Source organism: Panthera onca, chromosome F2 (genome assembly GCF_046562875.1).
Source record: "Panthera onca isolate mPanOnc1 chromosome F2, mPanOnc1 haplotype 2, whole genome shotgun sequence".
Lineage (NCBI taxonomy): Eukaryota > Metazoa > Chordata > Mammalia > Carnivora > Felidae > Panthera > Panthera onca.
Window position 1 is genome coordinate 72,409,280 of NC_138356.1, and position 24,697 is coordinate 72,433,976.

Consider the following 24,697-nt stretch of genomic DNA (forward strand, 5'->3'; position numbering starts at 1 on the left):
GCCTGGGTGGCGCAGTCGGTTAAGCGTCCGACTTCAGCCAGGTCACCATCTCGCGGTCCGTGAGTTCGAGCCCCGCGTCAGGCTCTGGGCTGATGGCTCGGAGCCTGGAGCCTGTTTCCGATTCTGTGTCTCCCTCTCTCTCTGCCCCTCCCCCGTTCATGCTCTGTCTCTCTCTGTCCCAAAAATAAAATAAAAAACGTTGAAAAAAAAAAATTTAAAAAAAAAACAGTAGTAATTTAAACATGGCCCCAAAGGATTTGCTATTATTTATACATCCTCTAATGGAAGTGATCTGAACCGAGCCTGGAATGTCTATGCGCAAGTCCATCCCTGCTTATTATTCCCCTTACGTCACTCAAAACGAATACCGTCCACTGTAAAGATGGAAGTGACGTCTAAGGGAGTTGGCCACCATCACTGCAGATCCCTGAAGCTGAGCCCCTGGCCCGGGACACGGACGGTGCCTTTGAAAGGGAGCGTGGATACGACTGAGACCAAAAGGAAACCGCATCTAACAGACTTAAACAGAAGATGACATCATTAAAAGGAGGAAGAAAAAGAACATATTTGGACTTCTGGTTTAAAAAGCAATACTGCAGGGGCGCCTGGGTGGCTCAGTTGGTTGAGAGACCGACTTCGGCTCAGGTCATGATCTCATGGTTTGTGAGTTCGAGCCCCGCGTCGGGCTCTGTGCTGACAGCTCAGAGCCTGGAGCCTGCTTCTGATTCTGTGTCTCCCTCTCTCTCTGCCCCTCCCTCACTCATGCTCTGTCTCTCCCTGTCTCAGAAATAAATAAACATTAAAAAAAATTTTAAAAAAATAAAAAAAAAAATAAAAAAAATAAAAAAAAAAAAATAAAAAGCAATACTGCAGGGGCACCTCGGTGGCTCAGTCACTTAAGTGTAAGACTTCTCCACGAAGTCATGACCTCACAGTTCGTGAGTTTGAGCTCCGCGTTGGGGTCTGTGCGAATAGCTCAGAGCCTGGAGACTGCTTCGGAGTCTGTGTCATCCTTTCTCTGCCCCCTTCTGCTCATGCTCTCTCAAAAATAAATGCTAAAAAAAAGCAACACTACAAGCTGCACCAGCTCCCAGAGGCCCTGACTTCGAACCTGAACATCCTGTGTGTGGGTCCTTTCCAGCCCTAAGGATACAAGTCGTCTTAGGTGGATCGTGAGGCAGTGTTTCGGTCTAGGAGGTCCCGTGTATACATGGATAGAGGTTTAAGGGCAGACAAAAGGGACACTGTAAAACACTCGCCAGTCCCTTTAAAAGATACCGCTGCATTCACGTTTCCAAGAGACCAGTACCTATAAAACACCCGGCACGGGTGCTGGCACCTGGCAATGCCACCAGTAAGTGGCAGTGAGTATCAAGTGTAAGTCTGTGCCTGTATCTATCTGTACGTCATGGCCTACCCAGAAAGCACGGGTTCCTCACCTACCAGGATGACACTACTGATCACCTCAGACCTGCTCTTCTGACTCTTCTCTTCCAACTGTTTCTTCTTAGCCACGGTGCTCAAGTTTTTCCCTAAGCCCTACGCCATTCCAGCCACCTTCCTGGGGCTACTCAGTATCAGAATTAGAGAACACAACACAAGCATGTCATACAGAGTTAGAATGGAAGAAAATGACATGTCTGTCTCTCTTTTTTTTTTTTTTAATTTTTATTTATTTTTTAATTTACATCCAAGTTAGCGTATTGTGCAATAATGATTTCAGGAGTAGTATCCAAAGGGTTTTTTTCCAGTGATTTTCTTTTAATGTTTACTTATTTTTGAGAGAGAGAGAGCATGCAAGAGAGTGAGCAAGGGGCAGAGAGAGACACAGAGACTCCCAAGCAGGTTCCGTGTCACCAGCACAGAGCCCAATGGAGGGCTCAATCCCATGAACTGCAAGATCATGACCTGAGGTGAGATCAAGAGTCGGACACTTAACTGGCTGGGCCACCCAGAAGCCCCATGACTTTCTTAATCTGCACCAGTTATATAAACCTCAGGCATCGGCTTAGCCTTGCTAAGCCTTAGTTTCCTCATCTACAAAGTGGAGTTAACAGTGGCACCTATTCACTTGTTGTGGAGTGATGATTAGATGAAAACAAGTCCAAAGCGCTCAGCACAGTGGCGAGTACAAAGAAAGTGCCCAATAAAAGGTAGGCGTTACTTGGGGCGCCTGGGTGGCTCAGTCGGTTGGGCGTCCGACTTCAGCTCAGGTCATGATCTCACGGTTTGTGGGTTTCAGGCCCTGCATCGGGCTCTGGGCTGACAGCTCGGAGCCTGGAGCCTGCTGCGGATTCTGTGTCTCCTTCTCTCTGCCCCCGCCCCCGCCCCCCTTGTGCTCTGTCTCTCTGTCTCTCAAAAATAAATGAATGTTTAAAAAAAAAAAAAAAGAAAGAAAAGGTAGACATTACTCTAGCTCAGGCAGCCTCATGAACACCTTGCTCCCTAGGGGCTTAAAATTACCACGCTTAGGAAAATACAGATCTGCAAACAGGATGGAAACCAGGTGACCGAGGTGGATCCCTAGAAGAAGTATGAGGGCCACCTTCATTCCCACTCCGGGCAGATGTCTCCTTCCTTGCAAGAGTACCCTCTGGTGTAACGCCCTGCCTTTCTCCCGCTCCCACACTCACTTGACCCCGCGGGAGACAAAGTAACCGGCAAGGAGAGAGGAGACGCTGAGCACCACAGGGCTCAGTCACTCCCTTGCACCTCCCTCTTGGGGGTGAGCCGGTCCCTTTCTGCCCAGCCAGTGAGTCTTCCATTCCTGCAGCTCAGCACCAGGACACCCACCCACCGGCCCACAGACAGAAGCCAGGCCGACCAGCATGGGCTGCACCAGGAACGAAGGTGGGCCAACCTGGCTTCCATTAGCCTCATTTTATGACGTAGCCCCAAACGTACGCAGGGGAGAATGGACTTACTGGGCCTCCTCCAGTTCCGGCAAATGTTTCTTCCCTTTCTCATGGTTTGTGAGATTAATTTTCTCACACTGATACTGAAAAATCACAACAAAAACAAATGTTCTAGCTCACAGCCATTTTTGCAGTTTTGATTTTTTACCTCTAAACTGGGTATCAGTTACTTACAAGGAACCCTGAAGCCAAAGATCGAGAATTAACAAGGGGAAGCATGAGCTTACAAACACTCAGCTTCCCAGACACTTTTACCTTCTTTCTTGGTTGTGTATGCACGTGTGTGTGTGCTCACATGAGTGCAAGAATTAAACAAGAGTTCCAGAATGTAGGCAGAGGAAAAAGTCAGTCCAGTCTCCTAACTCTGTGCATGAGAAAACTACTCCAGAGAGGTTAAACAGGGTATTGTAGGTCACTGAGCTGGGCCAGGACACAAAAGCGTGAACAACTGGCCCAATCCCCTAAGTTTGCATATGAAGAGACAGGCCCAGCAAAGTGGACAAACTTCTCTTTCTATGCTTCTGGGGGCTATAAAGGGTTGTTATTCTGTCTTCAAATGTTCTGGGATGCTAACACCACTTGCCAAAATGCATTACCCTTCAAATGGCATGGGTCAAGTTCACATGACTTAAGGACACTGGCCTCTGCTGCTAGACCTCCGTGACTCTGAGTAGGTACCAGGACCTTTTCAGTCCTTGTGGAAAAAGAAACTGCTTCTTTTCCTTGGCAAGAATTCACAGGTGGTAATGACTGGGGACACCTTGGCCAATCCAGTTTTGCCACTGTATAGTGTGGCACCTTAATTCAACGACAGATCTTGAGGAAGTCCCTTCTCTCAGGGCCTCAGGGACTTGATTAAGTGATCATTGAAGCTCCTTCTTTGAAATAACAATACTTTATTATATTCGGAAAGCAATGGTATTCACTCTAGTACAATGTGACGTCTGTACATCAATGTCTAACTCAAATTCTACAGTGAAATATGCCTTGCTCTTTTTGACTTTGGTGTAGGTTGAACTGGTCTGTTTTTACCTTTATTTCATAAACATAAAGATATGAACTTGGTTGGTCCCGGACAGCCACACAATCGAATGATACTGCCTAAACTGTGCCCATGTGCATGTATCCTTAGCCAGCAACTCAATCTGTACATTCCAGATTCCTGCTACATCCCTTGTCTACCCAAAAGCACTATCCTGGGCATACGTGTCACGGCATTAACTAGTCTGCAGTTCTGGACCAGTGTACCCGAAACAAACTGGGAGTCACTCCAAGCAAGTAGCTATCACAGGTGTGGAATGCCAGTATGAATCCAAAGTAAGAATAAAGTCTTTGTCAATTAAACAGAAGATTACAGACAGTAAAACTAACACCGTGGGGTAAGAAAACAGCATATCGGAACAGCACTCACCTAAAGTTAAATGATCAGATGATGCCTCTCACACTTCCCTGTATTTTGTTCCTCCTGAAAGTTGCTAACCCAAAAGACACGTTAGATTAAAAAACCTGGCCTCTCTCACACCTGAAATGACAGGTCAGTTATAGCATCTGAGAGAGGAAGGGAGGGAATGAGAAGGAACACACCAGGCACTTTGGCCTCTAGATGCAAGTAAACAACATCAGGTCCTCAGGAAGGCAACACTTTCGCCCCACCCCTCCCCCCCTCCCAACAAAGACAAACTTGAAGCTGATTCCAAATCAGACCTCCTACTCTGTTTTCAGGACATTCTAGGAGCAGTGGAACCCATTAAACACCACAGGGATGCAATCAGCAAAAATCCCAGCAAAGAATATTGGGAAACTGTATGAGACAAATGAATAGCTGCTTTAGCAAATAAATTAAGGGAAAAAAGGTGGGGGTGGGGGTGGGCAAAGGACACAACAATCTAAACAGACTGTAGGACTCTTATTTGAATGCAGACCTGAACAAACCAACATTCGAGACCAATGAAGAAATATAAACACGGAATATTTAATGGTATTAGGGAATTAAGTTTTTAAGTGTGAAAATAATATTGTGGGTTTTTAAAGATTTTTTTTACTTTGAGAGGGGCATGAGTGGGAGAGGGGGAGAGAGAGAGGGAGAGGGGGGAGAGGGAGAGAGAGGGAGAGAGGAGGAGAGAGAGGAGAGAGAGAGGAGAGAGAAGAGAAAGAGGAAGGGGGGTGGAGAATCCCAAGCAGGCTCTGTGCTGTCAGCACAGAACCCAGAACCAGAGGCAGGGCTCAATCTCACCAACCGAGAGATCATGACCCTAGCTGAAATCAAGAATTGGGTGCTTAACCGACTGAGCCACCCAGGTGCCCCATGATTTTTTTTTTTTATTTTTTTATTAAAAGAGCCCTTATCTTTTAGAGATACAACCTGAACTACACCATCAGTGAAATGGTGTGCCTGGGACCTGCAGAATAATCCGGTGGGGAATATCCCACCCAGGAAACTAAACTGGTGGGACAGCAATGAAACAAGAGTGGCCATAAATAATTGGTTACTGCTGAAGTTGGGTGCCGAATACAGGGGGGCTCATCATCCCCTCTGTCTTTCCTATATTTGGACGTTTTCCAGAATAAAAAGTTGTTCTGAAAAAATTATAGTCATAGGTGCAGATATACGAGTTCTGCCAAAACCATAAAGGGAGTAAAAACCAAGAAACTCCTAGGCCATTATAAAAACATATGGACAAATCCGCAAAATGAGGATACAGATAAGAGAAATGTGGCCTCTCCCACAGAATTCATTTTCTTTCTTCCTTTTCCTTTCCCCTCTCCTTTCCTTCCTCCATTTTATATTTTTGAACATTTAGCTCTGGGGCTCCTGGGTAGCCCAGTTGGTTGTGTGCCTGACTCTTGAATTCAGTTCAGGTCATAATCTCCCGGTTTGTGAGCACAAGACCCACGCCGGGCTCTGCGCAGACAGCACGGAGCTCGCTAGGGATTCCCTCTCTCCGTCCCTCCCTGGTTTGCATGCGCACTTTCTCTCAAAATAAATAAAAACATTTTTAAACATTCAGCTCTTTGCAGTTTCTAGGCTTTAAGAGTCAACCCTCCTAAATAGTCTGGTGAGCCTAATACAGTAACTGCTTCCCAAGTGGAATAAGCTCTTGAATTTCTGCTTTGCTTACTTCTGTGGCCCTCAGAGTGGTGCCTGGACCAGCAATGCGAGCATCACCTGGGTGCTTGTTGGAAATGCTAGTTCTCAGGCCCTATCCCAGACCTCCTGACTCAGAAGATCTGGGGGTGGGGGCCCCGCAGAGTGTTCTAATGGGACTTGCAGGTGATTCTGATGCACACCAACATTTGGGAAGCACTGGCATATTCCATCTATTTGAAAAAGGCCTTTCTTTCAAGTTAAAATTGGATGGACCTGGAATGAGAATCACCAACTTACAAAGAAGCAAACTGAGGTGGGGGGCAGGGCTGAGTACCACACAGGTGTCAAGTGGACAGTGGCGGCAGCCTCCAGATCAATTCTAAGTAAATCTGGTGGGTCCCCATAATAAAATCCCGCGTTCACACCCATCCATTGCCACCTTCAACAAAAATGAAATGAAGTAACCTTAAAATGAACAATGTTAAAAGGTCCTCTGCCTTTCTTCACCTTTGCTGCCCTGCTCTCAATGAGATCACATATACATTTAACCCTCCTTCCAAATCCCCTTGCCTTAGAAAGGAAATTGCTATTTTCCTCTGCCCCACCGGCCTGGAGAAGAACCCGGTTTCAAAGTAACACCTTCATGGCAATTTACTGCAGGTTATCTGCAGAGTAGCCGTGGCCTGTGGTCTTCTCAAGTTACAGTTATATTGCCCAACTGATGGGGCTGCCATTTGAAAACGGGAACCTCTGTGAGGTGGCAGAACACATAGGTCCTCACAGAAGACCAGAGGTTTCAGTTAAAGAAAAAAAAAAATTAACATCACTGCCTAAAACCATCGGCCCCAGAATATCCAAAGCTTATGAATCTTTACCTTAAACACCGTCTACTTTCTGAGTAAAATAAACAGCTCGAGACTCAACGCTATCAGCTCTGGACATTTAATAGTCCCCGTAGAGGGCAGGGGGCAGGGATCCGCCAAAGGGACGACGGCTCCCTCTGCACTTACCGCCACTCTTCGCCGCACCCGCTTCAGCACAGCCCCGCGGACTGCTGGCTTCCCTCGCACTCGCTTTCTGCGGTCCACACCTCGGTTGGCAGGCAGCCCACCAACCCCTAAGGCAGTGGGACAGGAAGTCCATTTGGAAATAAAAGTACTGCCTATAAATGAGCATCATCAATGAAGGGCTAGAGTGAGTCACCCTCAATGGCGCCTCAAATTGGTCAGAAAAGGCCGGTGTTCAGAAAAGAGTCATTTGCAAAGCGATGTCTCCGGGTCAAACAGGTAAGTCTGCTCCCCACACTCAAACTCCACGCACTCGCTGTACTGAGTGTGCAAGGCGTTCACATTGTGACAACCTTGACTTGATTTTTTTAACCTGCATGTCCCTTAAAAAAATTTTTTTTAACGTTTATTTTTGAGAGGAGAGAAAGAGAGAAAGAGAGAGAGACACACACATACACACACCGAGTGGAAGCGGGGGAGGAATACAGAGAGAGGGAGACACAGAATCTGAAGCAGGCTTCAGGCTCCGAGCTGTCAGCACAGAGCCCGACACGGAGCTCGAACTCACGGACTGTGCAATCATGACCTGAGCCGAAGTCAGATGCTTCACCGACTGAGCCTCCCAGGTGCCCCTCCGTGTCACTGTTTAGGAGGTTCTCCAAACACTTTCAAAAGATAAAGTGGAAGAGAAAGGGCAAGGAGATGGAACATTTGCGAAGCTCCAGCTATATTGCCAGGCCTGGTGCTGAGCTCTAATTTATTTAATCTTTGCAATACTCTGCAGTGGCAATCATGATCCCCAGTTTACAGATGAGAGAACTGAGGTTGGCAGGGGTGAACATTGGCCTGGCAACTACCTGTTTCTACCCTAATTGTGCAATGGCAAGGCGGAGGGCTGCAAATATTAAGCGGTATGCCCAGGGTAACAGAGCTAATACCCATGCAACGAACCACACACACACAGGCCTGCACAGAACCAGTGCCGGGCCAGCTCTCTGAGCTACAGCATACCACGCTTGCTGTGACATCGGTGAGGCTGGGACCTGCGCAAACCGATCCAATCAGAATGGAATTGCATAGAGCAAAACAGTCTCAACACTGGAAATGTGCTCTGCACATTGCCAACCAAAGGGAGCTGGGCCACAGATGATACCAAACGTGAACAATCAAAGGCTGGTTTAGATGTGGTCAGATATGCAGACAAATGTTTCAGCCACAGCAGATCAACTAAGTAGATTCTGTTCAGGCCAAGAACTAACATACTCTTGCTTACTCTGAACTTGTACACTTGAGAACGAGAGACAGACCACCTGGGTTCAAACCCAGGTCTTCCACAAGCTGGCTGGGTGACCTCTGAGACTAGGCTTCTGACTGGAAACAAGTAATAAGTTACGTCTACCTCCAACGCAGTTTCTTTATGAGGATCAGAGGAGCAAATGTGTGAAGAATGTCTATAAACCATAAAGCACAACACAAATGGAAAGAATATTATATCTCAGCTGGACAGGTAGAGAGTTTTATAGGGGAGTGCTGAGCAGCCCCTAATCATGCTAGAGGCCCAAGGAGGTCATTCCAGGATTTTAAAAAAGCAGCAATAAAACCAAAAAATGCCTGTGAATAATCCACAAGATGGCTACTCCCTTTGCATATAAGCAAGACAGATCATGTAAAATAATTATCATGCCTTGTCCGGGATCTGAGTTGAGATCATGCAAACTGGGGTCGCATGAGGTAAGAGCCAGGAACTGGGGTTTAAGGCAGGGCGGCAAGTCTCAAAACCAAACTGCCCACAAATCATGTTCATAATGGAGACAGCTGCATACAAGTGGGAAGATGAATCCTACAAGGTGAGCAGAGCCCAAGCAAGAGGCTCTTCCTCTCCTTTCTCTAAGAGGAGAGGCCACTCTAGGTGAAGTCAAGCTCATTGACAGGTCACCCTGTGCTCCCCAGTCCCATGTTCCCATGAAGTCCAGCAGCAGGGCTCCCACTTCCCAAGTCCGGCGGGACAGAGAGACATGCCTCTTGCCAACAGCTGGCCTACCAGAATGGTTTTCAACAGTCTCCTCCTCTGAGGTTCATGCAACCACCTCTTCCTCCTGGGCTCCAGGTCACTAATCTTTCAATGACTCGGCCATCTGACTGCATCCCAACATCATTCTTGGCAATGTCACTGTCCACGTGGGGAACATTCAACCCTGACTTCCTCCAGTTCTCTACTGCACTGACCTTTGTCTCCTCTCCACCTCAAGGCCCTTCTGATGAAGCCTTGAGACAGACACTGCTGCCTGTCTGCCTCAACACACATTCTCCTTTTCTCCAGAGTATCAGGGTCCCAGTTTTTAGCAGGATATTTTGCCACTGGGCATAAAAGAATCCATTTCCCAATCTTTCTTGCAGCCAGATTAGCCAGTATGTTGTAAGGTTGTGTGGGTTATGGAAGAGGATGGATTCATTTGAGGGCTCAATTTTGTCTTTCTTAGTATCTACATCTCAGAAGTGACAGCCGGAGCTCCAAGCATCTATCTTGAGCTAAGACGTGATCTTGTGGACAAAATCCAAGTGCTGAGGAAGGTGGGGTTGAAAAAGAAGCCTAAACCCCTGATTCCAGGCCTATGTCCAAACTCTTTTTAGGTGAGAGAGAAATAAATGATCATATGGAAGTCTCTTTTTTCCCCCTGTGTAATATGCAGATCAACCTTATCCCAACTATTACAGGCCAATGAACAACTAATGGCAAACAGTGAAACGGACAGGTGAGTGGTCGCCAACATGGCTATTCATTAAGAAGGGTCAAAAGATAACAAAGACCAACATTTCCTCACCTTTTGCCAGGATACCCTACTGAATATTCCAGGCCCTACCATCATCTGGTACATTACATACCTTGAGATTTAATCCTATTTTGCCTTTAATTTCACATTTCTCACTTTTTCTTTTAAATCTCCATAGTCGTCTATACTTTAACATTTTAGGAAAAGTACCATAAATATGTTAAAGAGAAAAACATCGATCTTGAAAAATGTGCACAAACTGTGGGTTTCTTCTCACGTAGAATTCAGAAGATTTGTACCCAAGCAAGTGCAGGCACATTTTATTCTTTACTCCCCCACCCCTACACATCACTACGTGCTAACAGCATACAGCCAAAATGGTCACAATACCCTCCTTCTCAGCCAAAATCTAGCAAGAGGGAATGGCCCTTGCAGGAGAAAAAAAATCTCCCTGATAAATCAAAACACACTGTCAGGGTTTCAGTTACTGTAGGAAGAGGGCTGAACTCTAGGATTCACTAAGTTGCCTCTGAGTTTCAAGGATTCCACCATGGAGTAACTTAAAGTAAGCAGTGAAGCAGTTGGACCTCTGTGTGATTCAGGATGAGCCCACACCCTACACGAAGGCTTTTTATAGCCTCCTCCCCCAAACGGAACAGTCAAGTCCATCATTTATGCCTTCACCAGCCCATACAGGTGCTATCGTAACACCGCCCACAGTTGACTGCACTTAAAACCTAACTTCATTATGAGCGTCTGAGCCCTGGGGCTGGGTTGCCACCTTGTTGCCACTGGTGCTAAGAGCGTCTGGAACACAGAAGTTCTGGTCACGATGCAAATGCATAGAAGTGATGAATAAATCAGTGAGCCAGCCAGGGAGTCGTGTACCTGCTCCTGAGACCTTACCCACCACCCTTTATGGATCACCTCTCGGTCTACTAGCGACGACTGCTAACCTGGTCGTGCTGGCTGAAGACACGAACACGAGATGGGAGAAGTAATGGGTCGCCCAAGGACACAGAAACAAGAAAGACCTGCTCATGCTGGGGAATGGGGGGCGGGGAGGGGGAGGCTGAGGAAGGAAGGACCAGTGAAGACACGGTTGCCGCACCACTAGCTACTTTTACAAAAACAGCTAAAATAAGGAACAGGAAACTGTTTGCAAATGGGTGTGCAGAAAGCCTCACTGATAGTGTCCCATGACAAGGCAAGAATGGAGAGCACTGATAGTTGATGGGCTCCATGGAACAGACGGGGCTTCTCTGAGGAGGGGCACCTGCCTGCGGCAGGGGTGAGAGGGGCAGGGAGAGGGAGGCGTGCAGAGGAGAACTGCGACATGCCAGGTACCCCCACTTCGGCCTCATCCAAGAGGCCGAGTCACCGAGGCAAGTGGCACGTGTTCACAGATTCCTCTGTGTACTTGCGACAGGCCACCCCGGGCGGCCTCCCCCAGCCCAGGGAGGGGCATGGCTGTTCCCTTCCACGGGCCAGCAGGAGAAAGTCAGGCCCCTTTCCCAAGGTCTTAAAACAGACGTGTGAGAGAGCTGGGGTTCGGTCCGTGTCTGCGTAACTTCAAATAAGGGCCAAATACTTGAAGAAAACTTTTGTCCCCAAAACTTGGATATAAGACTCTGAGTCCAACCCAAAGGAGAGAGAGCAGGTCTGTGGAAACACAGAAGGGCAGGTTAGAGCAGTGGGGCTTCCACAGCCACCTGGGCTGGCTTCAGGCCAGCTGGGAGGGAAGACAGCTCTAGCACCCGAGAGAATGGAGCTGGGGCGTCTGCTGAATCGGAATGGAAACTGCAAGAAAATGAGGATAGTTTATCAGAACTCAAGAGGAGCCCCTCCTACCAGCAGCACGACCCTCCGTCCTCTGCAGTGTTGTTACAACCTCACTTCCTGCGTAACAACCACTGTGGTGACTTGGAGGAGAGGCTGTGCCAGGTGGGGCACCTCGGTGAGCAAGGTAAAGGTGGCAAGGGCACGGTGGCACCAGGACAGACCGGCTCCCTCATCTAAGTTACTGTCATGTGGGATCATGCAGCCAGAAGCAACCCCAGCTGCTGCTAATTTTAACAGAGCCATTTCTGTGCTTAAAAGAAAAAGAAAAAGAAAAAGTATGCTGAGAAAACTCCTCAGCACTCAGACAGATGATGCTATTAGTGAATGAAGACTACAAAGCAAATAGGGAGAAGAAGCCAGTTCTAAGAGGGATGAGGACTGGCCCCCAGGCCCTGAACGAACAGCGTGGTGCCCTCCATGCAGGGGTGTGGAGACACCCAGGCTGCCCAGAGCGGAGCAAATGTGTGCACCCCAAGAATGGGGAGCCAGAACCTACCCTGCCCAGAAGGAGGGGACACACTCATACCCCACAGGCGGAAACATTAAGTGACGTAACATTTCTGGAAAGCATCTGGCAATGTACCAAAAAGCCTTAAACTGAGCAACTGAAATCCCTTCCTATAGGAATCATCAGAAAGAGGAGTAGAGCAAGGTGTGTATTATTACCACAGTAAAATGGAAAACCAGCATCAGGGACAAGAATATGAATAGTAAAGTAGGTAAATCCATAAAATGGAATATCATGCCCCCACTAAAACAGAGGGTAAAACTGTTAATTAGGAGAAAACTTCCTAAGTGAAAAATGCAGAACATAAGGCTGGATATAGGACACAGCACAAGAGGGGCTTCATTCCTGAATTATTTACATGTGCTACATATAATCCCAACTATTACCATATAATAGACAGAAAAGTAAACTTTAACATACTCCTGTCTAGGTAACACTACTAGAATTTCCAAAATCGTGGTATGCAATTTAAAAAAATATTTTTCTGTATTTTCCCTATTTTTACAATTAGGAGATATTACTTTTATAAACAGTAGAGTCAACATATTTTAATGCGGAAACCAAATTTATCATGCCCACCAGGCAGGCTGGTGTCACTGCCAGAATGGAATATCCATGGACATACATCACCTGCTTCTAGGATCTGTGACCACAAGCAAGTCCTCATTCCTAGATTTAGAATTCAGACGCTGAGAAGGCCAAAGCTACAGGAGGCAGGAAGAGTTGAAAAGAAAATTATAACCAATCTAGTTCTAAGCTTTCTAAAACATTCCCAGGACAAGTATCTTTCCTTTCAGAGTCAGGTAATAAAACAGTGGAGAAAATTCATAGCTTCTCACAGTTTCTAGTAGGCCACTCTGAAAGTGGAATTTATCTACGGAGAGGAGTAAAATTATCTACCCGGAGACACCGATCAGGCCTGCAGACATCAACACCACTGCCCTAGTTCACTTCATCAGGGAGAGCAATACACCCAACCTCCATTCAGGTAAAGGTATCAAAACGATAAAACGGGTCAACAACGAACAGACTAGTCACCTAACTTCAAATAGAGAAAACTAGTAATTTAAGGGAACCTTTTTATCCTATCTCATATAAAACAAATATGTTGGCCTAGAAGAACTAAGAACCTTCTCAATTTTTAAATTCTGTGATTCTAATACATAAATTTGACCTTGGGCATGTTAAGCCATTTTGTTTTAGAAGAGCAGGTAACTAAATCTTCCAAAAAGTAGTCAATTTCCTGCAAAAATGCGCAGATTATGGCGGGATACAGCATAGGCCCCAGTGGCCACAGAGACAGGTGACTGCAAAGAGCGAGACCTGGCATTTACAACCCACTACGGTACTTGGCCACTTCTGTGAGCACTGCTGACTTTCAAGTTCGGCTCCATACAACCATCTGAGCTTATATACAGGTATCTGGTCGAACACCAAGGCTCGTGAAGGGCAAGGAGAAGCAGGCGGCATGGCAACCAATGAACCAGGAGTTCAAGACCCACCTCTGCCAACAGGGATGTAAACACTGGGACCTGTTTTTATGTCCTCAAGAAGAGACATGGAACCACTAGACTGGGGTCTCTCTCCACCTCCTCCAGAAAGTACCCCTTAGAAGTCACAGGGGGCATCCTCAAACATTCATTCTAAGTATATGATCCTCATAAAATCTGTTTTTAGCACCAATACTCATGTATATTTTGCTTTCTTCTCTGTGATTTCCTTGATATTTGTATACACTTCTAGTTATGATTGTTTAAATATATGTTGACTGCTGGTCATTTAACTTGCCTACGTTTACCCATCCCCCTCCCTGCCCCCCTCTTTGAGTAACACTGATACTCCAGGCAGGCACACCACACTTATCTTATAACAGCCATCCTCCCATCCCAGGGCATCACAGAAACCCCCAGAGAACTCATTCCCTAGCATGAGATGCAAGGTTCTTAACAATCGGAAAATTTTCTCCCTGCTATAATTTTCTATGATAAAGTGAAACAATGTAGGTCCAAGTGCTTGGCTCATAACAGGTGGTTAGACAAGAGACACTAACTAATCGACTTGTTTTCTTTATTGAAATAAACTTGCTTTGAAAATGTGCAGCAAAGAGTCCTGAGCTGGGAGAGCAAACCATAAATACCGTGCTGACGATGCTACTGCTGACACAGTCCCTAATCTCTAGAATTTCCCCTTGAGAAGAATGAAGCGTGGGGAAGAAAAGAGAGGCAGTGAGCAAAACACACAAAAGAAAAAAAAATTCAATGAAACAACTCAGGAAGCCTGAGTGACCAGGTAGGCATGTGCTGTGACAAACTACATAAGGACCTGAGAGAAAGAAACTCACGCTCTAGCTCCAACAAGAAGTCTCTCTGCAGATGAATTCCATGCCATCCGTGGTTAAAAAAAAAAAAGAAAAAAGAAAGAAAGAAAGAAAGAAAGAAAGAAAGAAAGAAAGAAAGAAAGAAAGTGTTGTAACGAATCATGGGTCCCTCTCTGCTCGGATGCAAATACGTTATGGAGTTACTCTAATCTGAATTCATCCTGAGGTCCTGTAGTCTCCCGTGGAAGGGATATACTAATCTTATCCCAAACAGCCTCGTTTTACCTTGTCTCCTAATCTTTAGGCTCCCCTATTCTTCAGGATGCAGAAGGAACACACAGGTTAAATAACTCACTAAATACAGAACTGGGGGCAAGGAACTGGAGAGGGGAAAGTAAGTATTATCGACCTTTCTAAAAACAATTCCCGTTGTACTCTGATGAGGACTCAGCTCAAAATAAATAATGCTGTCTGGATGCAGTTCAGCAAATATTTATTGAGAGATTATGGCAAATCCTCATGCTAGGATCTGTGAAGAATGTATAGAACACATAGTCCTTGCCAAGGTGAGTTTACAATCTGGTAGGAGAGACAAGATGAACATATAAATAACTAATGAGGGGTAGGATGTGATAAGGACACAAGAGATCCAAAGACCGGTGTTGCAGAGAAGTGGGGAGAAGTCATTTCCAGGCCAGGCAGACAGAAAGCTTCAGAAAGATGGGGCTTTCTCATGACCTAGGCGCAGGACTGCTTCCTCCCAGGCTTCGTGACACAATAGGCATTTGTGGAATCCAAGAGCAGAATGGGCAACACGAAGGGAGTATCGATGCACCTGCCACTAAGGAGAGAGCCCAACCCCAGTCACTAAGGACATCTACGCAAAGAGGAAGAGAACTCGGTGGCTCTTTAAGCACCAAGAACCAACTAATCTTCATGAGGGCAGCACCCGGATTGTTCTGGCCTATCACCATGGGCTGCAGAGCACGTTTCCCAATGCTGAAGCGAACAGAAGCATAAAGATGACACTATGGGCACTTATTTAGGGATGTGGGTTGAGAAAGAGGAGTGAAAACTCTTGGGTGTTTTTGAATGCTGGTATAGAGAAGCAAGACAGCATACACAAATGAGCCTTTAGAAGCCATAACCAATACCAAGAGACACGGAGGAGGCAGTATTCAGTTGTCCTCACCCTCCCAGACAAACACGTGTCTTCTAAAGCACAGGTTTCTACTTGTTAGTCCCTGTACTGCTGGGTAAGGAAGTGAACGCCATTCAAATGCCATCTGTAGCAGAAATGAGATTATGAGATTCCCACCTCATAAAAAGTCATGTTTGACCCCTCTAACTTCCCTCTGCTGTTCACGTGCTCTACTCCCCCTCTCCAGCCAGAATGCTTCCCTCCCTCGTCTATGTTCCCATAGCCCCTCACAGACACCACCGTGAACGGGTCATCGCGCTGTGTCAGCGTTAAGCAGACACTGTTATGTAAAACACCTATGCAATGCCGGACGCTCTGCAGACGTGCAGTGAACGTGAGGTACCTCCTCTCTGGTCTGTGGGGTCCTTCAGTGTGTGCGCCCATCTTTAGATCCCACGGCTTAACAGAGTAACAGGCACAAAGCAACTTGATCTGGATAAATAAAGACCCAGAAACACAGAGGAGCCAATAGGGGAGAGCTTCTCCCCTCTTGTCCAGGGCTCCCAGAGCCGCCTATAACTTCCTTACAGCTCCACACCCCTCATTCCGCCAGGAGCCATCCCTCTCCTGCCCTGCCCACTCCATTAGATGCCAAGTAACTAAACCCTCAGGGTCAATCCACAAGTCAGCAGAATTCAACTTTCTGCAAAGGGCTGGCAGTGTTACCAGGAAGATCTGGCCAGTCTGGGCGGGGCCCTCCAGGTCCTGTATGAATCCCACTCAGTCCTACTCACTTCTGCTCAGGCTGTTCACTTCTCCTGTACTTACAGAAATAGGAGGCTGGCTTCTCTTTTTCCAGAATGAGATTAGGAAGTAAGCACCAGGGATCAGCAAACCCTGCTCTGGGAATGGCGGAGAGACTTAGGTCTGTCCTGGGAACAGATAGGGGTTAAAAAGTTTGAATCCCACACTCAACTAGAGAGAGCTGGCGCCCCTTGCAGAAAAAAAATTCTTTAAAACTCCGGTGAAAAAGCTCAAAGTCTGACCCCTTTGTTCTACAGAAGAGGAAACAAGATGCAGTGACTCGGGGAATCGCTTTGATGAAGCAAGGACATCAGACAACAGGAGCGGACTGCACATGCCCTGAATGACTCAGATGGGTTCAAGGAGAATTAACTATATCCAAGTTAGCGCTACATCAATACTGGCAGCATAATTCATAGCAACAGTTAAAACAGAGGCCCCTGATTTTATGGATGAACAGGGCTATGAACTTTCACGGGAACTTAAAACTTCGCCTTTTATCCAGCTGCTGAAGATTCTCGTCACAAACACTCACATGGCTCTCGTGCTAACCACTCCGTTTGTAAAGCGCTACTTGGAAAAACAGATAGCTTCTGGTTAGTGGCAACTTGCTTCCTTAGCTAGAGGCAGCCGAATGTGGGCATGGAGTGCAAGAAGCGGAAGAGGCCTCCTCACACAGGCAGCTCTGCAAAGCGAAGGTGAGGGAGCCCGCCCAACACGGGCTGACAGCGGGGACCACAAGCCTCCCAAAGCCCAGCCCCGCGCCCAGGCCCCTCCAGAGGGGAATGTGTCCTTCCCTCACCCGGACATTCTCGTTGCCCCAGGCCGGGAATTTCAGTGATATTTTGGGGTGGGAGGGAAGATGTGGGAGAACAGCAGGGGTAGAAATCAACGTGTGGGCTTTCAACCTTTCCTTTTCTGAAAACTCAGACCAGTTTACATCTCACTCTTTCTGGGGACCAAATTTTAACTGGGAGGAGAATTCTGACACACGGGAGAACTCTTCTTACAAAGTATTCCCAAAGCAAATAGAATGTCTGAACGGTGGCTCAGATAATACAGATAATACGGTACTGAGGCCAGCTTCAAAGAGTGCAAAGGGAGCATGCTGCTCTGTGCTTACCTACCTCGTGTGAATCTGGGCAGCCACACCTCGAGCTTTCTTGTGAAAAGAGAGACAACTGTGCCATTTGCTCCCATCTTGCTCTCCCTATGAGCATATTCAGAGATGCTGCCTCTCAAACTGTGTGCTCCCTAAGACTGCACACACCTGTCTGCATGACCCTTTGTTGATGAGCTACCGCGGGGAACAAAGCGTCCTGGGCAAAGATGAAAGCTCAGTGTCTCCAAGCGGCCACACTTAAGGAGCTACTCAGTCACAGAACACGAAGCAGAATGAAGGGTCATAACCGCCGATGACACCGAGTGCCCCATACGAATGGGGAGCGACGCTCATTCTTTTCCAGCACCGTCTCACCTAGTCAGTGCAAAATATCTATCTCTACGGCAGTTTTGCAGAGAGTGGGCGAGACACTGCCGGAAAAGAATGAGCGTCGCTCCCCACTTGTATGGGGCACTCGGTGTCATCGGCGGTTATGACCCTTCATTCTGCTTCGTGTTCCGTAACTGTGTAGTTTTTACGTTACGACCCCTTACGGACGGCACTCGTACCGTACATGACGAAGCTGAGGCTCAGCGAGACGGAAGTGACTCCAAACCCTACTGTCGGCGACGGGGGCCACACCGCCAGTTCCCGAGCACCATATATGCCGGAAGCCGTGCCATGTTGTACACCTGACACGGGATCTTCTCACTCCATCTTCCCAGCACTCCTTTCAGGGAGGCGCTACCGTTATCCTCAACTCACAACTGACAACATGGACACAGTTAAGATAATCTGCACGGCAGAGCTGGGACAGGAACCTGGGTCTTCTGGACTCCACCTCTATTTCTAGGTGGTGCATCACAGAAGGCTTGCGGAGGTGGAGGTGGTGGCCTGTGACCGGTGCAGAGCCTCACCGCCAACCTACCAGAGCACGTCCTTTGCTCTACCGGGGGCTGAGGAGAGAGGAGAGCCCCAACATGCTAGTTAACGCATGACACGGTCTGCAACCAAGTTTGCTTTCAAGGCCAATTGTCAGAATTACCAGATACTACCCTTGTGCCTGCTTGCAAAGCCTGAGAATCCTACTTCATTCTTTCATTTTATGAAACAGTCAACATTGCACTAGGATCCCCTGTTTAAGTGCAGAGCAGCAGAAGAGCCTCCAGTAACTTTCCACCCCAAATAAAATACAGGGTTTCGATACAAACCATGAACACACGCTAATGTATGTGAAAGGTAGTCGGTTGGTGCAACACTGCTGAGCTCTTGCTGCAAGAGCTTTCATTTCCATCTACCCTAAAAGATGGTCGAACAGCCTACTCACCGCTAATCAAACTGAATTAACATTCAGAGGCCAGCAAAGGGTAGAGAAAACACGACAACTAACAACTGGATGTAAGTGTTGTAAACCCGAACAAGTTAGGATAGGCACTCGGCAAATGCACAGAAACAGGTTCTATGAGAATCCCGACATTTAAAAGCAAAGCATGAACTTGGTGCATCTCTCCACAGCATGTTCCCTAGCCCTGGAACGTGAAAACAATCCCACTGATTGTTGAAACGGCGGCCTGTTTCTTCAAGATCACTTCCTCTCCCAAGTCACCTGAACTTGAGCCTGCTAGTGGCAGGCACAGCAGACCACTGCACCTACCGCCCCACCTTAGCCCCCCCGTGTCATGATACCACGATTCTGATGGGAAACAAATGGATGGATACCTATGGCTCATCACATGTTCCCTCTCTCCTCTGTCACGGACTGCTGCTGCTGTCCCCTGAACAGCCATGGCGTGACCTCAGAGAGATGTGGTAGTGAGGCTTGGGCTTGGTCTCCCTCAGTGGCTCCAGGAGCATCTCACAGCACAGGCTGTGGCCCTAAGTACAGTTGAAGCGTCCATGCTACCTAACTGTAAGTATATGACTCCCAGGCGACTCTACTGACCTGGTGAAAGGGGCCCAGCATGAACATTCCCTGTAACAAAGGAAGTAACGTAGAAGTCCAATAGCAATGGGGGTGCCTGGCTGGCTCAGTTGGTGGAGCGTGAGACTCTTGATCTTGGGGTTTTGAGTTTCAGCCTCACGTTGGGTGTTGAGATTACTTCAAAATAAAATCTTCAAAAGATAAATAAATAAATAAATAACGTCCAACAGCAATGGAATGATTGTTACATTAAGGTACATCCACATAATACAATACTATGCAGCCAGTAAAAGGAGTTTGGAAATGTCCAGAAAAAGCAAATCCAGAGACAAAAAGTAGGCTAGTTGAGGGCTGGCGGAGGGGGGGATGGGGGGCAGGGTTGGAAGAAAATGGGGAGTGATGCTCATGGGTATAGGGCTTCTTGGGGGTGATAAAATGTTCTGAAATTATACAACTCTGTCAGTATTCTAAAAACCATTGCTCTGTATACTTTAAATGGATGAAGTGTGGTGTATGAATATGTCAATAAAGCCGTCATAAAAAACGACGGTTTGGGAGACCAATGACGTAGAGAAATGCTCAATATAATGTTATGGGGAAATGGCAGGTTTTAAGACATATTATTTAGTAGGATTCCACTGCACAACCCTCCCTCCCTCCTTCCCTCTCTCTCTCTCTCTTTCTTCTCGGTTTACTGCTTCTGTTTCTACCACCACTGCTGCGACTGGTGACCATTCACTGAGCACTTAAACTGTGTGCCAGCCGCTGTGGTAAGTTAAGAACCGCACATGCGTTGCTCATCTACTGTCAAAACGGTCCTCAGAGACTAATACTACTACAAAGAGGGAACGGACCGGGCCACAGGGAAACAGAACAGACCGCGCCTGAGTTCACACATGTGGTATGTAGGGTCCAGCAGACATTCAAAACCAGGACCGTCAGACCAGAACCTGTGCTCTCAACCACAGTGCCACAGAACATGGTGGCCGATGGTTTCCAAAGTCGTGAAAGCACAGGTGACCTAACCTTCGTCACCTTGGTTGCAACAAACCTGCGTTAATTTTCAGGCCATGTGAGGAAAAAGAAATATATGTCATTTTTCCAAATAAAAGTAAGAAGTTCTGAGCACGTGCCTTCCGCGGTAGGCCCAGGGCACAAGCAACACCTTGAACACACAACACCGCACCAAACTATTTCCAAGAGGGAGATGAGCAGTGAGGCAAAACGCTGTAAAAACCAAATTAATTAGTCATGGCTCAGAAGAGAGTCTTACAGCTGGAAGAGGCAAGGCCTCTAGGCTAGCTGGAAATTTAGGCCAATACTTTCCTTGACCAGACTTCGCACAGTTGGAATACGGTATCTGCTTAAATTGTCCCCGGGGGGCCTCTGCTGCTGAGGCACCTCATTCCAATTGAGACCCAGAGGTGGGTGCCCCTTCCTCACAATGAACTCTCTACATGGGGCGTGTGAGCTCCCCAACTATCCGGAGGCTGGCATCGTCGACTCCCACCGTCCCTGATTCTTCTCCGGGGGACAGCAGCTCCCTGTACCACTTCTAGAAAAAAATGATGTCCCGCTCTGCTACATGCTGGTCTCCGTCCCCCAGCTCCCTGCGCTTCAGACTGTGCGAACTTGCATGGCTACTACACCACCAAGGGCAGAGCAAGGACCCAGGACCTGGACAGATTCACTCCACTTCCAAGGGGCTACCAGGTAAGAGGCCCCCTGAAGTCGGCAGGTCTAAATGTGTCATCTTACAAACGCAGAAAGTGGCCGGGTGGATGGCCACGCAACTCATTCTAGTTCCATGGTGACACTGACACGCTGACTCCAATCTTCCGAGCAAATACGTTACTGGATCACACGGAACGTGTAGCTAACTAAAAAACTCCAGGTGCTTTCCAACTGTAAAAAGTTAAGAGTCCTTCCCGTTTTAAGGAAAAAGAGAAGAAACAGGGACAAAATAAAGTCACACAGATGTGTTGATTCTTCCAGTAATTCCTTCTGGCCATCGATGATAACGCTATACTTCTCCATGGGGTGGTTGGAGATAGTGTCATCCTAAGTTCTCCTTGGAGGAAATCCCCATGGCTTAGTGACGAGTCTTACTTATTAATCAACCGGAGCAGCACAGCCCTATTTTTTCAAATAATTTCCAAGTCAACACACCCAGCAGCCCTAAATCACCACTTTTCTCCTGTCCTGCCCCCAGAGGGAGGGATGTTTGATGTTACAGCGAGTGCCCTAGCTTTCAGGGAGAGATGGCTGTAATCTAATTCCACAATTTGTCAAATAGGACATTTTCATTGCAGCTGGACCCAGCTGGAAATGAATCTCTCCCACACACATCCCAACAGAACATAAAACATAAAAGGCATTTAAAAGAGAAAGAGAAAGAGAGACAGAGACAGAGAGACAGAAACAGAGATTGATTGCTTCATCAAATCAAACTGAACAGGCATGAAATAAAGCCAGTACCACTGCCAAGGGGATGCTGACCCCTACCACCCATCTAATAATGGAAGTTTCATATCACCCTGTACTTGCCCACCTCGGGCCTTTGCTCAAAGGTATCTTCCATCTGGAATGTTCTATTCATCTCTCCTTCATGGTGTAGGTCAGAGAGAACCTTCCAACATCCCTCCAGGTGGAACTAGCTGTGTCCTCCCGGAGCAATCCCATCACCACAGCACTGACCACGGTCTGGGCCGTGTTACAGTTCACTCTGCACCCTGCCCCAGTCCTCATTCACCTGTGAACACCGCCAGAGCAAACACCACGTCCAATTCATTCTGTCACCGTCTCCCCAGCATCTACCACAGACTAGGCACACAGGAGGTGCTCAAATGATGTCAGAATCAAATAAAACGAACTTAGTGTGATGTGAGGCCTTCCTGAGAGTTTACGATTTATATTGCCAAAAAGAATCTGTCCTGTGGGTAGGCTTTATGATGGATCACTGTTTCCATTCCCACGGTAACGGTGTATATATGTCTGTAAGGGAGAGAGGGAAGAGTACAGGGCTCCATCAAATAAATCCATGGTTTATTTTTTGTCACCTTCTGGGAATTCTGCCTGCCTTTACGTACATCCATTCTGAGCCCAAAAAGTACCCCAGATTGAAGAGTATACATGAAACCATGAAGAATAATATGTTGAATCCAATTTTGTACAAGCTATGGGGGTGAGAGGGGGGTGCTCCTGAAGGTGCAGACAGACCTACTTCCACTTGGACTTCACGTGTTTCCCCTGCAGCAGCCCAAAACGAGCTTTGGCAGCAGAAAGATCAGGGTTCAAAAGTCGCCTCTGCCACTTTTTTTAGCTGTGACCTCGGCCAGACAAGTCTCGCCAATACTCACTTTCCCTAGCTGCAAGATGAGGGAGACATGACTTCCCAGCAGACGGATGTAAAGGACAGACAAGATATAAAGGGCCCAGAACCTAGTGGGCACACATGCGATGGCAGCTAACCAAACTGTCAGTGTGGGGGGTTCCAGGGTTAAGGAGGAGGGGAGGGATGTTTTAGTTAAGGCAGAAGACGGCTGTGGCTATTTTCAGGGAGAGGGCAAGGAAGGTCCCTATCCCCACCTGGACCACACATCCTAGGTCAGCTGACACCGCAATGTCATCTTGCTCTCAGACCCACCCTTCTGAGCCATGACGAACTGGCAAACCCAGGGCAAGGACTCGAGGGAGGCAGCCTGTGGAGAGGAAAGGACAGTGGCTCTGAGCACTCCTTACTATGTCAACTTGGTCAGCTGACTTCACCCCCTGGGTACCAGCTGAGGAAAACGAGCCCGGATGGTAAGCAAAACACACTCACACAGCATTCAAAGCCACCCAGTGATTCACGTACTCAACCTGCCAGGAACCTCCTTGACAACAACTTACACTGAGGCAGACAGGAGATCCAACCTTACTTCCTGCCTTTTTTGGGGAGAGCAGTTACTTAATTTCTGAGCCTGTTTCTTCATTTGTAAAGGTATTACAAGGAAGGTATTAGGTAAATAGTTCAGCACAGTGACTGGTATCTAGTCAAGAGGTACCAAACCCTCAAGATTGTGTAGCTAATCACTGTTATTAACAATACGAAGTACAAGCAAAGCATTTTATTTTTTCTTCCAAGCAAAGCTTTTTACAAACACACACACACCCACGATCCAATACGCGACATATCTAGGCGCGTGTGCACACACACACGTTATGCACATCGAGTGCAGGGAGGGATCAGAATCTACAAAGCCAGAAAGGGAGAAGACTGAGGTCTGGGTTTGCTTTCTCAGAAACACCAATTCCAGATAGTGTGACAGGATACATTAAATCATAGGGTTCACACAGAGAACACAAGATACTGCTAGCTACGATTTCAAATCCAAGTGGAAAAGCCTCTCTTTGAGGCTTCTCCATTCATTGCATTTTGGGTCATGGAGTAAAAATTTCAGAATGGAAATCAGGAATATTTCATTCAACTTTGAGGAAACAACTGGACTTGTGAGACCTCCTGCTTCTGCTCTGTACCGTTCTGTTACTTTCACTGAGGACACTGACACTTGCACCAAGGCAGGTCGACACCCGCATCCCAACTGGCAGTGGGTATAATGAGACACTCCAGCTCTCTCGTCCCTTACTGAGAAAGCAAACCCAAGTTTGCCAAAAAACCCATCCATACCACCTGCACTTTTTGAATACTCAATCCCATTTCAAATTAAATAACCACTTTTAGCTAGTTTCTGTGATTGCGGAATGGTACTTTAGTTTCTGTTATTGTTATTTGTACACTGTCACATAAAACATAATACAAAGAACAACTAATTTTGCTCCAACAATTAAAAAACTTTGCAATTCCGAAGCCAAAATGGAATTCAACATCAAGAGCAGTGCATTTGAAGTATTCCAGAATGCAATAAGAACTTTTCTTTCTCTAATTAAAAGGAAAACAGTTTCTCTTTCTAAATGGCTGAGCATAAAATAAAAAGCCTACTTCTCTAGTTAACCCCACCCAATTTTTTTTAATGTTTATTTCTGAGAGCAAGGGAGCAAGTGGGGAGCAGCAGAGAAAGAGAAAGAGAGAGAGAGAATCCCAAGCAGGCTCCGTGCTATCAGTGCAGAGCCTGACGTGGGGCTCGAACCCACAAACCATGAGATCACGACCTGAGCCATGGTATCAAGGGTCTGATGCTTAACCGACTGAGCCACACTGGCACCCCTCCCCTAATTTACTTTCTACTTCCTTTTTTTTTTTTTAATGTCTATTATATTTTTGAGAGAAAGCGAGAGAGAG

The 24,697-nt window shown here is 47.0% G+C and overlaps 1 protein-coding gene and 1 long non-coding RNA gene across 6 annotated transcripts in view; both read right to left on the minus strand.

Annotated features, from left to right (window-relative positions):
* The window catches only part of ASAP1 (ArfGAP with SH3 domain, ankyrin repeat and PH domain 1), a 346,739-nt gene that overhangs the window by 220,467 nt on the left and 101,575 nt on the right, over positions 1-24,697 (minus strand). Inside the window, exon 1 of one of the 5 annotated variants that reach the window (XM_078441685.2) lies at positions 10,738-17,825. The exons of 3 other annotated variants lie outside the window; for them this stretch is intronic. In XM_078441685.2, the coding sequence (XP_078297811.1) occupies positions 10,738-11,145 (408 nt within the window). In that variant the 5' untranslated portion in view covers positions 11,146-17,825. Of the gene's footprint in view, positions 1-10,737; positions 17,826-24,697 lie in introns of those variants that run through there. One more of the 5 variants, XM_078441684.2, reaches the window with a different exon arrangement.
* Positions 223-10,731, minus strand: LOC132664534 (uncharacterized). Its single transcript, XR_009603759.2, has 3 exons — positions 7,014-10,731; positions 880-4,390; positions 223-605 (listed from the first exon to the last, which is right to left on the minus strand). It is a non-coding gene; the product is annotated as an uncharacterized LOC132664534 (long non-coding RNA).